General features: G+C 32.8%; 1 protein-coding gene across 1 annotated transcript in view; it reads right to left on the reverse strand.

The window, feature by feature from the left end:
* Positions 1–343: 343 nt before the first annotated feature.
* The window catches only part of LOC134727775 (uncharacterized), a 71,490-nt gene continuing 55,943 nt past the window's right edge, over positions 344–15,890 (reverse strand). The window contains exons 5-9 of the mRNA XM_063592163.1: positions 12,233–12,268; positions 5,785–5,829; positions 3,309–4,775; positions 2,814–3,212; positions 344–381 (exon numbers count right to left, since the gene is read on the reverse strand). Coding sequence (XP_063448233.1) covers positions 344–381; positions 2,814–3,212; positions 3,309–4,775; positions 5,785–5,829; positions 12,233–12,268 — 1,985 coding nt within the window. The remainder of the gene's footprint in view (positions 382–2,813; positions 3,213–3,308; positions 4,776–5,784; positions 5,830–12,232; positions 12,269–15,890) is intronic.

Genomic DNA, 15,890 nt, shown 5'->3' on the forward strand with positions numbered 1-15,890 from the left:
AAAATTATTAAAAAGAATATATGATTGTTTAATCAGTTGTTATATTATTTGGCACGTGTCAATCGGTTCATTGATTTTCGGTATATCAAAGAAAAATTGGCACGTGCCTAGAAAATGTTGAATATCTTTTTTATTTATGATTATTTTTCTATAAAATTTGAAATTTATGCATTAAATATCAATCTTTAACATAATATGTAAAAATAACACGTATAACAGTACTCTTTCTAGTCCTTAGTGGCATTGTATAGTCCTTAGCAGTGTTTAGACGTACCGCCGTAAAACAACCATTAAAAACCGAACAATTAAAAAACTTTTTACTGAATCATATTTTTAGAGTACTCTATTTCTGCATGGATGAAGCAAGGACACCACCATTGCCTTAAATGATGGAGTAAAAAACTCAGTAATTCAAATGAATTACACGTGAAATTTTTCATGTTATTTTTACTTGAACTTTGCAAAAATATGAAGGTATTTTTAATGATTTCAATTAAATTTTAGAAAAAAGATATTATTTTAACAATGTAATTTTTAAAAATTACGTGCATTTTACGTGTACCAAACTCCGGTGATTTTTGCATGAACTATTATCATAAGATTCACGTGGAACCAACCAGTATATGCAAGTTTGAAGTATTTCAAATGACAATTAACACTTAGACTATAGCCATACAATAGGACAGTAAATGAACAAAAGACAAGTAAATCAGAAACATGCATGGATCACGCAAAAACATGCAGGGGCGACACTGAAGTAATGGGAGTTTGCTTCTTACAAGAAATTGGCCGTGAAAACAATTTGATATGAAGACAGCCTTTGTTTCAACTTTGTTTTAAAATTTCCAACATAAGGCTGTTACGGCCCAGATCAATGTTCTTAAGCATCACATATTTTTCTTTCATCTTATTGTTAGCTTTCTTAAATAAATATTTACACATTATAGACTATATTTTTTATTATTTCTTTTTTGTTCAATTTCAGTTTAAATTTCTTTTTTTTTTACCATATTGGACTTCTTATTGTGTATTGAATTGAAACACGAACGCGAACCTCGATGAGAACACCTGGATTGAAAGTTTGCAAATGTTCCGACCAATGAAATTCGTTTTACTATGTAACGCGAACTTCAACGAAAGCACCTAGATGAAATATTGTGTATTGAATTGAAAAATGAACGCGGACCTCGATGAGAACACCTGGATTGAAAGTTTGCAAACGTGCCGACCAATGACGTTCATTTTGATATGTAACGCGAACTTCAACGAAAGCACCTCGATAAATTATTTTTTTGTACGACAATTAGTTTTAAATTTGGACATTACCGCTAAAATATAGTTAATAAAAATTATATCAGAGCAACAGTGCATAATTGTTTCTTTTCCATTCTTGTTTATTTTAATAATGTTTATGTTGATTTCAATTTGGTATGTAGACTTATATAATATGCCCTAAACGTAAATAAAATGCATTAGACGTAAGAGAACGTCGACTTAGAGAAAGTCAAGGTCGTAAAATTTAAATCAACCAACCCATCGTTATCGCAGACTAAAATTTATCTCATATATACCGAATATATTTTTATTTATAGCAAGACTTTTTGTACGTCACGGTGAATGACAGCACAATAATCCCTTTACAGAATCGGAACCACAATTCACAATTACCGTAATGTGCTGCTTGTCCGCAATTAACGCCTGTTTCGCGTCAGTGACCGATATTAAAATTTGACACAGTTTCAAAGTTTTTTGAGCTGTTCCTTTATTTGCAATGTTGTGCAAGACTTAACTGTTTATTAAATTCAACAAATGTTAACATTATGTTCATTCATTTTATTATTTGACACAACATTGTTTTTATTACAAGCTATTTCATATATCAATATACAGCTAGGGAATATTTGTTGTTGACCGAAACTATAAGATGCATCGATTTAAACTATGTGAAAAATAAATAATTTTTGTAAGATACTTTAATTATCGTGTCTATATTTAATTAACGAGTACACTCTAGTAAGACAGAAAAAGAGAAACGGAAATATACAGGAATACCTAAAGTTTGTAAGTCATTGCAATGGACCATACGTTACTTACAAGTTTTCATAGCACTCAGCAAGTTTTGAAACGAATATGTGAGATAAAGATCTACTGCATTCGGGCAAATTAAAAATATGTTAAACATCTAACTATTTTATTTTTAACAGATTCACAAGTTTTGAATTTTTTAAACCGTGCACCAATATTTTATTGTTTTATTTAAATTCCTTATATGTTACGTGTATTGATCATTCATTTGTTTAAATTGTGAAGTATATTACTTTAATAAGAATACACGCATTTATATATGTAATTTTAAGTCGATAAAGTTTGAAACAAATAAACGAAAGATACATCGATGTTGTTTTGCTTGAGTGATTTACCTGTTAAAAGCTCGGGTCGCAACACGGTTTAAAACGAATTGATACCAGTTTGAAATAGTTTAACGGGGGCGTGGCCTATTTGTTTGACGTAACTTACCGCCAACTTGAATTAAATTGAACGACCGCAAGCGAAGCTATTTGACTGGCATTAAAATGATTTGATATGCATTGAAATAAATTAAAAATTATTTTTAATTTTTGTCAATCTTTATCAAATGACGATTAATTTCATTTAAACAGCGTTAACACGTTTTTGTCCGATCAAGTTAAATTCGGGTTACTAGTGATTCTGACTTGCTATATACAGAGGTGATTCATCATTATTGGTACACTTATTGACATCAGCTGAATGTTGTAACAGTTCTTTAACAACAACAACATGTCCATTATGACTTGCTGCATACAGAGGTGATACATCCTCATTGGTACACTTATTGACATCAGCTGAATGTTGTAATAGTTCTTTAACAACATTAACATGTCCTACCTGACTTGCTATATACAGAGGTGATACATCTTTATTGTCACATTTATTGACATCAGCTGAATGTTGTAACAGTTCTTTAACAACATTAACATGTCCATTCTGACTTGCTATACACAGAGGTGATGTATCATCATTGCTACATTTATTGATTTCAGCTAAATGTTGTAACAGTTCTTTAACAACATCAACATGTCCTTCCTGACTTGCTATATACAGAGGTGATACATCATTATTGTCACATTTATTGACATCAGCTGAATGTTGTAACAGTTCTTTAACAACATTAACATGTCCATTCTGACTTGCTATACACAGAGGTGATGTATCATCATTGTTACATTTATTGACATCAGCTGAATGTTGTAATAGTTCTTTAACAACATCAACATGTCCATTCTCACTTGCTATATACAGAGGTGATGTACCATTATTGCTACATTTATTGATTTCAGCTAAATGTTGTAACAGTTCTTTAACAACATCAACATGTCCTTCCTGACTTGCCCATAATAAAGGGAAACAACCATCCTCTCTACAATAATTAATGTCACTATTCCTACTTATCAACCATTTGACAAGGTCAATAGTACCCATATAACAACATTCACTAAGTGCTATATCTTTATCGTCAATATCTTTAGTACAAACAAGTTCTTCCTGTTTTGATAGATCAAGTTCGTTTAAATGAGTTACCAAGATTTCAGCAAATGTTGTAGAATTCATGTTTCTGTTATGACATACATTGTTTACATAACAGTTCTCCCAGTCTTTCACCAATCGGTCTATATATTTATCTATATGGGTATCAGGTATTCTTATTACAAACTCTATTTCTGTGCCCATGTTATCTGTTATCTTCCGAAGAAATCTCTCCTCAATGAAATCAGTATGTGCATGATCAATGAAAATCTGTAACATCTTCTCCCCGAAGTACTTGGCAAGGAAATCAAACAACTTATCATGGATTATTTTGTATGTATTATCTTCCTTGAATACATAGGTACCTTCAAGTGTTTCCAGGGATTTCCTTAAACGTTTGATGGATGTTCCTTTATTCAGTTCACATTCTTCTAGTAAATCTTCTATCATTGCTCCTATCTTCTTCTCTTTTGGTGACAAGTTTTCTTCTGTTAATGTGTTGTTAAACATTACACAAAGGACTAAGCTACAATACTGCATCTTACCAGCATCACTTTCTCCATACATTTGTACAAGTTGATCTTTGAAAACTTCAAAAGGATTGCTAAAAAAAGAGGTAACGATTACATTCTTCTGGAGGTTCTGTTTATGATATAAGCTACATAACAGTGGGAAAAAATCATATTTTTCTGATAATTCCTTTACTTTATCAATATTTTCCTGAAAGTAAACTTCTGCTAAAGCACATTTTTCAGCAGCACTGAGTTTAAATTCTTGTGAACTTAAATCGATGTTACACATTTTGAAAATAGAGAGATTCCTAAATAGTTCATCTTTGTAAACCTCCAATCTACATGTAGATATGATTTTACAACATTTGTCTTCGAGAAGAGATATTATGTGATCAAGTCTTTGTTTCCAGTCAGTGTAAATTTGTTGATTAAGAGTATATCTGCCACAGACGTCATCAAAGACAAACAATGTTTTCCTCCCATGTTTAAACCATTTTCCAATATCTTTAGGTTTACTACATGGAATTACAGTATAGCCATGTTTCTTCATTATGAGGGCAATGTGTTTTGAGAGAAAACTTTTTCCAGTGCCAGAATTTCCAACCAGGGTAACTGAACTTTGTGTCAAAACTTTTTGCATTACATGTTTCTCTGCTTCAGTGCTAACAAACTGTTGATCATCCTTTTTCCACTGTTCCAAGCGTTTTTCGAACTGCTCTGTAAAAAATGATATTCAATAAATTAACTATATATTTAAAGTTCAAATTTCAAAATGTAATAATACAAAAATAAAGTAGGTGACATCCAGTTTCATCATGTTCATGTATTTTGTGTGTGTTGAAGCACCATATTTTGTTTTATTCAGTGTTTTAATAAAATATTTTTAACACTTAAGATGATAAGATCAAATATCAATTCATGACATCAGTCTACCTTTTTATATTATAATTGTCTTTTTTAAAATTATTTGATAATTTATTAGTAGTTTAACTCCTCTTACAGCACTTTTGGATATTTCGTGGTGGTCAGGTTTTATAAGTGGAGAAAACTGGAGTGCTCAGAGAGAAAAATTTGACCTTCGACAGGAGAACTGACAATCCTAGTCAATTTAGACATGTTAGATTAGAGTAAAGCACATCTGCCATGTGCAAGGTTCAAACTTACAACCTCAGTGTTAAAAGGCTAGTAATACAGTACTTGAACTACTTAGACCACTTATCCACCGAGGCCCTGTTTTTAATTCCAAGAACTTTGAAGGTTAACATATTTTGGTAGTATTCTGGTAGTATTCTTGAAAATTGAGGCCAACAAATGAATTCTTACACCAGAAATGTATGCAAAATTCCAAGTTATACTTAAGAAGCAAATTAAAAAAATGAAAATGGCAGCCAACAGATAATTTTGACTCTCAGAACCAATTTAGAATAGCACAATATACTTATCAATTAAATGGTAGCTTGACAGATGTTCCTAAAAATTTTGTATTTATAATATAAAACGGTCTACATATAATGTACAACAATTCAACAAGTTTGTATCTATCTTTGAGCAATACTTTTGGAATAATTGCATTTAAAAAAGTTTATAGAAGGACAGACAAAACGAAAAGTATAAAGCGATTTTATTCTTGATACAAGCCCTAATCAATCAAAACATATGTATTTTCCAGTTATATGTACTAAAGATGCCTTATTATAGGATTAATGTTCTACATCAATAGACTTACCAAGTATATTTTTAGGAATAACGTCATCGTGATCCATCAGAATATCTAAAAATATAAAAACAACATATTATGAACATGGTACTCTCAGATTCGAACTTTAATATTATTGTCTTTTGTGTTTTGTATCGATCTGATGAGTTAATAGAAATAAGAAGATAAGCCCTTTTAACTGATTTTTATAGTTTGTACTTTTGTTGTACTGTTACATCACTGTCCCAAGTTATAGGAGGGTTTGACACCGGTACACATGTTTAACCTTGCCACATAATGTATGCTCATGCCCCAAATCAGGAGCCTGTAATTCAGTGATTGTCATTTTTTGCTGTGTATCATATTTCATAAATAAATCAGGCTGTTTGTTGTCTTGTTAGAATTGTTTCACGTTTGTCATTTCAGTGCCTTTAATAGCTTACTTTGAAGTATGAATTTTGCTCATTGTTGAAGGATGTATGCTGACCTATATTTGCTAACTTTTACGTCATTTGGTCTCTGGCGGATAGTTTTCTCATTGGACATCTTACCACATATTCTTTTTTCCTATTACATGTATTAAAAATTATGAATAAGTTTTTCCTTACACCAAAAATACATGGCCTAATATATACTTAAAAGAGTGCACTGAAATGTATCACCTGATAAATCAATCATTATTGAATAATTTGTTGACAGGCCCAAGTAATGCCTAAGATAACTGCACATGTCAAGAAAAATTGTTATGGCAATACATACTACATAGTCCCCTAACGGTTAAAATTCACACACGTTCATTTTTATCTATATAAAGATGTCACTCCTAACTATCCTACTACCTGTCGATACATTTATTTTTGGCATTGCACAAGTCATGTCTTCTTTGGCTGTTCATGACGTTAAAATACTAAATCCCTGGGATGTGTTTTAGTTGATTTTAGTCTCTGATGCATGATTTTTTATTATTAATTGTTTTGGCTTTTATACCAGCTTTGAGTATTTGGAACTCCTACCAATTTTCACTTCTTCACGACCTACTATGAACATCAAAATTATTTCATTTCTCCTTAAATACTGTTCTTGTATCTGTACAGGAAGTTTTATCTAGCTCTTATTGTATAGTTTTATTGTTGATATTCACCGCATATGTACCAAGTGTTAGATTAGTTTTATTGATATTAAAGAAATTTCTTGGTATTCCTAAACGAAAGATTTATACACACAGACGATCAAGTATACCTAATGACAAAATTATTTTTATTTACCTGTGTAGGATATGACACAGCTTTTTTCAATAAACTCATCATAGATACCAGGATTCAAAAGTGATGATTTTCTATAAATTGTTTAATATTTCAGAGTGGTATCTTACTTTAACTTTGTTTAAACCTGTTTATTTACTTTTGACCTTAATTATTCCTCCCTTATAAATCTTATTAACTATGAATTTGCATTCAAATTTATTCGTTCATTGTGTGTTAATTTGCGTTTTTTTTTATTGAGTTATAAGCCTTCCAATTAATATTTTATAATGTGTTTTTCTATGTTGTGATTTTATACTATTGTTTCAGAAAAGGGAGAAGGTTTGGTACCAATTAAACGTTTAATCCCGCTGCAAATGTTTCCACCTGTCCTAAGTTGGGATCTGATGTACAGTAGTTGTTGTTTGTTTATGTAGTTCATATGTTTTTCTCGTTTCTCATTTTTATATAGATTAGACTGTTGGTTTTTCCCGTTTCAATGGTTTTACAATTCTTATTTTTGGGGACCTTTATAGCTTGCTGGTTGGTGTGAGCCAAGGCTCCGTGTTGAAGGCCGTACCTTGACCTATAATGGTTACTTTTATAAATTGTTATTTGGATGGAGAGTTGTCTCATTACCACATCTTCCTATATCTATTGTACTGATACAAAATGCTACTTTATCTATAAGTTGTCATGTTGTAAACTATATAACAAATATCAAGTCAATATCTTCAGGCATGACCAAAAAGAAAATAAACTGTTAACACAGAGATATGTCTCGCCTATTTGTAATTTTGATAATGCAAATTTGTAGAAAATAGATACCATTGAGATGGGAGCCATCTCTGTGGGCCCCGCTTTCAATAACGTGGGGTAAATAAGTTGTATGGATAATCTGATATGAAGCATTATTTGAAGTTATTACATAGTCTCATGTGTGATTTTTTTTCTAAGAGCGGACACAATTTGTCAAGACCAACGAACAGATGGACAGACCGACGGACTGACCTTTGACCTAGGATGCATACATTATGACACATTCTCTGGTGTTGGTTAATATATATGTTAAGTTGAAAATGTTTGTCAGGTATAAAGTATGAAATTATAACAGCTGTCCTCTCAAAATATAGTGTGTATTAAATGTGTTAGTGATGGACAGACCAACAGACAGACAGACCTTTGACCTAGGAAGTTGTACATACATCATGACACACCCTATGGTGTTGGTTAACATGGATGTCACGTATAATATTTGAAATAATAACGGTTCTCAATATATAGAGCGGACACGATCTTCACCACAGGACACAGGTTGTCAACTGAAACCAAAGTTTTTGAACTTGACCTTTGACCTAGGAAGTTGTACATACATCATGACACACCCTCTGGTGTTGGTTAAAATGGATGTCAAGTATAAACTTTGAAATCATAACGGTTCTCAAGATATAGAGCGGACACGATCTTCACCACAGGACACAGGGTTGTCAACTGAAACCAAAGTGTTTTTACCTTGACCTTTGACCTAGGAAGTTGTACATACATCATGACACGCCCTCTGGTGGTGGTTAATAAACATGTAAAGTATAAAGTATGAAATCATAATGGTTCTATAGATATGGAGCGGACACACAGTTAAAGTGTTACGGACGGACGGACAGACAGACTGATCACTATAGGGCGACCCGCCTAAAGGCGGGGCCCGAATTAACATAGTAATACTTTATCATTTAAGTTATGCAAATATTCAAAGTCAATGAACCATGACTTAAGGTACATGGCTAAACAATCTCCATAGAAATGAAATGTGCCATTATGCTAATACAACTACATACCAAATACCATTGACTTATAAGTCCTTCCCTTTAAACAAAACTAAACACAAACATTAAGTTGCAAACCATACATGTAAAAGTTTCAAAGTCAATGAACCATGATGAGAGGGTGGGGCTTTATAATCTCCATGGAAACACGACTTGCAAATGCCAATGAATTTGCATACCAAATATCAATGCCAATAAATTTGCATACCAAATATCATTGACTTAACAGTAGCGGTTCATCTTAAACTGATCTAACCACAAACTAAGACATGTAAACTAAGTAAAAGTTTAAAAGTTAATAAATCATGCATGAGGGGGCGCGGCCAAATGTTCTCATTAAAAATGAGATGTACGAATGCTTAATCAACTGTGTACCAATTAACATTGGCCTACGACTAAATTATGGTTCCCTTTGAACAGAACTTATCACAAACTAATACATGTAAACTATACAGTGGTTGTCGTTTAATGCTGTGTTACATATTTGTTTTCCGTTCAATTTTTTGTACATAAATTAGGCCGTTAGTTTTCTCGTTTGAATTGTTTTACATTTGTAATTTGAAGGCCTCCTATAGCTGACTATGCGGTATGGGCTTTGCTCATTGTTGAAGGCCGTGTGGTGACCTATAGTTGTTAATTTTTATGTCATTTGGTCTCTTGTGAAGAGTTCCCCTGTCAAAATGCAACCATGGTTGACCATGGTTACCATCGCTAACTATTGATAACCATGGTCAAACCATGGTTGACTGTGCTGAAAACCATGGTTAACCATGGTTAACCATGAGGTGGTTAACCATGATTGTGACCATGGTCAACATCTGACCATGGTTGACCATGCTCTATTTAACCATGGTTAACCATGGTTTTCCACATTTGTGACCATGGTAAACATCTGACCATGGTTGACCATGGTCTAATCAACCATGGTCTTGCACCTGACCATGGGCAACTTGACAACCTGGACCATGGTGAATAAATATTGATCTGGATTATACCCATGGGAATTTATAACAAATTGTAAATTACTTTGAGACTTTCAATATTAAAAAATCGTGCTCGTTTTTTCAGTGGTACAATGTTATTGACAATTTTTAATTTCTTTCTTCCCAAGAGGTAAATTGTGACCTTTCATGATTATTTCAATAACAATATATTCTATATACATTTTAAAACACACATAAACTGAGCAGTAAAGCTATAGTGGCAGAGAATGCTAGTTACAGTCGGGTCAAATTTTGGACTTACAAACTTTTACAAACTGGAAGTTGGAACTTACTTTCGATCAGTATTCCTTGTTTTTTAACAGTTGTACGCTGTCATTTAACGATATATTTCTTTCTTCCAAAGACGTAATTTCTGACTTTCTCTCCAAGTTCATAAATCTGCCTTTCTTTATCATTATACGGCATATTTTAAGAACTTGAAAACATTTCAGAGTGATATCTTTAGTCTTTATTGTTTATGTTTATTCCCCAACCGGAAACACATGCGACGTCATGATCAATTATTATCACCAACCGTTAACAATGATTCACTCAGTGCGAAACATTTAAATGACTTGGAACAAACGTCACGTGATCTCAGTAAAGTTATTTCGCGCTTTAAAAATCAAGTGAAGGATTTGATGTCCAGTGTTGTCACGTAAAGAAGATTTGTTATCAGATAAGTACATTCACAGGAAATCTGTTTGATATTTTGTTTAAAAGATGTAAAAATTGTTACAGTATTTGATTTGGCTTTCATTAATTGAACACATGCCACCTGAAATGGGTCTTTAAATTTTTTTGTCAGTGTCAGTTATCTATATCAACATAAATTTTATATTTAATTGTTTTTAATTCCAGGTGTAACTGATAAAACTGTACAATATGAAAATTTTGTTAATGGTAAAATAATTTACACAATCATTCTTTTGTTTGAAAGGTAAACCAAAAAAAAGGGGGGGGTTACAATTATTTGTTTAAACAAAATCATGTTCATAATGTTTATTTTGTTAGGTGTTTTTTTTTATTGAAAATTTGCAAAAGGAGATAAAACATTTTTGAATCTTAAAATCTGTTATTGTATACAAATTATCAAGAACAATTGATTCTTTGTGGAAAAATTTATGTTCTTGCAGGTGGAAACTGCTTTGCATTTTATGGATGAACATTTCTGCAAGGGTAGCTTTAAAGAGTTTCATGCAATTCAGCATTTGTTGGTAGTCCTGACACAAAGGAAGAGAAGTATACAGGCTCCATAACAAGTAGACTAACTGTTTCAAGATAATTGAAGATTGATTTGACAAGAATGTAAAATGGCCAACCATGGTTTAATGGAGATGGTTGACTCATCAATAACCATGGTTGACCATGGTTTGAACCGCGGTTGACCATGGTTGGAACCACGGTTGACCATGGTGTGGACCACGGTTGACCATGGTTGGGACCACGGTTGACCATGGTTCGAACCACGGTTGACCATGGTTGTAACCACGGTTGACCATGGTTTTTACCATGGTTGACCATGGTTCTACAATGGTCAACCATGGTCATTAAAACCATGGTTAACCATGGTCGGCCAATTAACAATTTTGTCAAACCATGGTCAACCATGGTTCAAACTGCACACTGACAGGGGTTGCCTCATAGGCAATCACACCACTTCTTATTTTTTATAAGTAAAAGTTCTAAAGTCAATAGACCATGACTGATGGGGCGGGACCAAACAATCTCCATTGCAATGAGATATGCCAATGCTTATAAATTCAACTGCATACCAAATAGCATTGACCTTCCACAAGGGGTTCCCCATACATTGACCTAATCACAAACTAATACATGTAAACTAAACAAAAGTTTCAAAGTCAACATACCATGACTAAGGGGGCAGGGCCAAATAATATCCATGGCAATAAGATGTGCCAATGATAATACAACTGTATACCAAATATCATTGACCTAACAGTAGTGGTTCACCATAAACTAGACCTAATCACAAACTAATACATTGTTGATGCCTCTGCATACTTATGGCTTTCCGTCAAGGCGAGACAAAAACTGATTATTTAAGTGAATTTTTTCCAAGGACCATTATTGCTCTGCACAAAATCATCAGACCTGAACAAAATTCAAACTTGGATCTGTAACTTTTCATGATAAAACTATAATATACCAATTATCAAAAAATATCTTCATATGAAAAAAGTGTGTAAAACTGATTTGACAGACAGACAGACAGAGAGACAGACATACAGACATCAGACGGATGGAGTGCAAACTTTAAGTCCCCTTCGACTTCGTCAGTAGGGTACTAGAAATAGCTGTAGATTATCACACTAAGGGTAAAACTGCTATAAGACAATTAACATCAATTTGAAAAAATATACATCTTTCAGTCTTGCGTGAAGTTAAGTGAACTATATTATATGGCTACCTTTTTTCTCATGTCTGTCTTTGAGTTTCTTCATTCCTGAAAAAAGACAAACTGTCTAGATGTTTCATAGTCTAAATATTTCTATAACTGAAACCCAACATTGTACAACATAATTTTGTCATAAAGAAAAAAACAATATTTATATCGCAAGTCATTTGTTTATCAATAATTTTACAAAATTGAAGATTTAACAAATTGAACACAACTGACGAAAATGATAAAAGAATTAATAAATTACTATGAGAAGTTAAGGCAGAAGGGGTTTCTAAATATTGGCCAATACATTTTTCTTAATCTTCTGTAACACTTCGAATTCTTTGTCAATGAACTTTCAAAATTTAGTATAAAAACTGGAAGTTAGGGACCATATTTTTTCGTTATAATACATTGAAATTGATGAAATCACAGTTCTTTTATAAGTGTAATATTCCGGCAACTTAATTTTTTTTATTGAGGAAACATCAAACAATAGATTTTTTTAAAAGTCAATGAGGTGATTCGCAGCTTTTCAAAATACCTTCGAAATATCAAATAAAATAAGGGGGTCACAACTTTATTTTCTTGGAAAAAAACCAAGTGAATCTGTGAGCTACTGCTCACTAATAATACCCCTGCCACACTAAAAGTATAAGGTAAACAGGAAGTTGCTGAGTGATGTATCTGAAAACCCATCACACGGTATAGCTGACTCATATTAACCCTGAAACCAAATATCAGAAATCCTTGTAATGTATTCATACATTCATGTCCAGTGCAGGATGTTAATTCAATATTGTCGACATCGCGATATCTACAATGTTAAAACGATATCGTGTCAACATCGTTTACATTGTTTGAACCTTTGTATATATATTGTTTACATTGCTGACATCGTTAACATTGCGATGTATACAATGTAAACACGATATCGTGTCAGCATCGTTTACATTGTTTGAACTCTTATATATATTGTTTACATCGTTGACATCGTTAACATCGCGATGTTTACAATGTAAACACGATGTCGTGTTAACATCGTTTACATTGTTTGAACCCTTATATATTGTTTACATCGTTGACATCGTTAACATCGCGATGTTTACAATGTTAACATGATGTTGTGTCAACATTGTTGACATTGTTTGAACATTTAGATATTGTTTACATCGTTGAAAAGAGAAATCACACTATACGCATCGTTTTCGGTACCGCTATATAGTGTCGTGACTCTATTATGACGTCGCCGTTTTCGAGTCCGTCGTTAAAGTCGCTAATTTATAAGATAGCGAGTCGTCCAAAGGAAAATTCAACTGAAGCAGGAAAAAGATAGTGAACATATCATGTTTTTACAACTGTTATAATTAAATTAAAAATATGTGTCCATAAGGAAGGGTCTGATTGTATTGGGGTTTACGGAATACAGAATAATGGATAAATACTGCAGAATAAAAGTCAAAACAAAAAGAAGAAAAGATTAGAGAATGACGAGGTGCTAAAATATAAAGAATAAAAATATTGGTAACACAAACTTAATATTAATAAATGAATGACCCTCTATCTAGACCCTTATGATAAAAAAGAATGTATCTATTCAAAACACATAATCAGTAAGAACGTTTGAAATTTATAGCATATTCAATATAATTAAATACCCTCTAGAACCAATTTCTTGAAAACAAAGTATTTGACATATACTTTTTTTGAGCGCATTGTCGCGATGCTGTATGTAGGGTTCATGGTATATTTCTTTTTTTTTGGGGGGGAGGGGAAGAGGGATATTAATAGGTCAAGAGTAACAGCATGTCAGCGTACAGCTTCCGGAATCTGAAGTTTTCTGTTCATCCAATGAGGTTTTATGATAACCTTCTTGTTTCATCAGAGTATTGTAATTAAGAACAATGAGTTTCAACTTTCATTATTTTCATATCACATGCACATCACACGTCATAACTATAGTCTTCTATTCTACATGTATAAATAATTTCGACTCAGCCTGTCGGGTTAATACAAATCAGGGTCAAAATTAATATGTTCTAATTTTGAATATTGAATTAAACTTGCCACTGGACGTAAATTATGTTTTAAGTGCTATTTGAAATCGTTATTTATTTTACATGTGACGATAGAAATTATCAAAGTGTTGTCAATTTTCCCAAATGATCCTATGACATCTTACGTCTTTTATTTTTTTATTGTTTTTAGGGGGGGAGCATGTAAATGAGTGATTCGTATCTAGTAATCATGTTTATTAAAATATTAAACGTTATTAAAATAAAGCACCGTATTAAATTGTACATGTTGCTCATAATTTTGACAATAAAAAACATTATTTTGACAATAAAAAAAATATTGGCACAAAAATAAATTATATGCTGTTGTACTTCTTCAAACTGTCGTCAACGCACTGTAGGACCAGCAAGTTAAACATAAGGCCGCTATAGACGTCAAATAATCTGGGAATATCAAACGATATGCCTAGTTCTATATTTTGGTACTATTGATTAACTACAACAACAATAAAAAGCTTCGCTGAGAGCAGCCTGATACGCCCGCAGGCGTTGAATCATGAACAGTTGGGTCACGTTTGGACACAATATTTTGATACTGTCTGACAAATGTCTGAGTTTGGATTGTGATCATCAAATTTTCGAGATGATATAGGTTTCTGACACAAAATATATGTGGTCGAAGTTTCTTAAAAAACTATTGTGCAAAATATGACACCTTCCCCCCTTTCCACCCCTCTTAGAATAATTACCCCAAAACTCAATCCCAGCCTTTCCTTTATGGTATGGAACCTTGTAGTGCATTTTAAGATAGATCTACACACTTAAACACAAGTTATTGCCAAATAGTAAAACTAGCAAAATGCTTGTTTTTGGCCCCTAATTCCTTAAGGTTTTGAGCCATTACATGCACACTAAACTCAATTTCAGCCTTTCATTTGTGATATGAAACCTGGTGGTACAATTTCAGAGGGATTCATTACTTCTCAATGTCATATTAGAAATTTATGAAAATCTAAAAGGAATTTACATCAACAGATATAAATAATTCATCAAAGTTGTATGATAATTGGTGGAAGCATTTTAGAGTTATCGTACAAAAACTGGAAAATCCCCCCTTTTTTAATGAATAAAACCCCATATCTCGGAAACGTAAAATCTAAAATCTATAAAATTCTAAAGGGAGCTTTAATACATAAATAGATACTAGAACACACCCACGAAATTGCGGGCATTCAGAGCTTAGTTTAAAGTATGCAAAGTGTTGTTGGAAGAATTTTGTAAAATATTGAATGACTGGAGAATTTCAACAAAAGTATCATAAGTCATAGGTTATAGGTTATTGGGGACACAGTGATTGGGGACAGGAAAATGCTTTTTTTTATTCCTCCTCCTTTATTTCCAATATTCCCATTTTTTGGTTTTCTATCAATTTCAATATAAACATACATTTAGTATGTTATGAACATTGAACATTCAAGTAAGGAGCCTGTAATTCAGTGGTTGTTGTTTGTTTATGTGTTACATATTTGAGGGAGGATAGGACCTCCGGGATCGGGTGTTTTTAAGCTCGGGATTTCGAGATTTACCTTTTCGGGATACGGGAATTCTTTTTTTCGGATTTCGGAACCCCGTGTTTTTAAGCCCGGGATTTCGGGATCCCGACCCCTCCT

The sequence above is a fragment of the Mytilus trossulus genome, chromosome 8 (assembly GCF_036588685.1).
Source record: "Mytilus trossulus isolate FHL-02 chromosome 8, PNRI_Mtr1.1.1.hap1, whole genome shotgun sequence".
NCBI classification, from domain to species: domain Eukaryota; kingdom Metazoa; phylum Mollusca; class Bivalvia; order Mytilida; family Mytilidae; genus Mytilus; species Mytilus trossulus.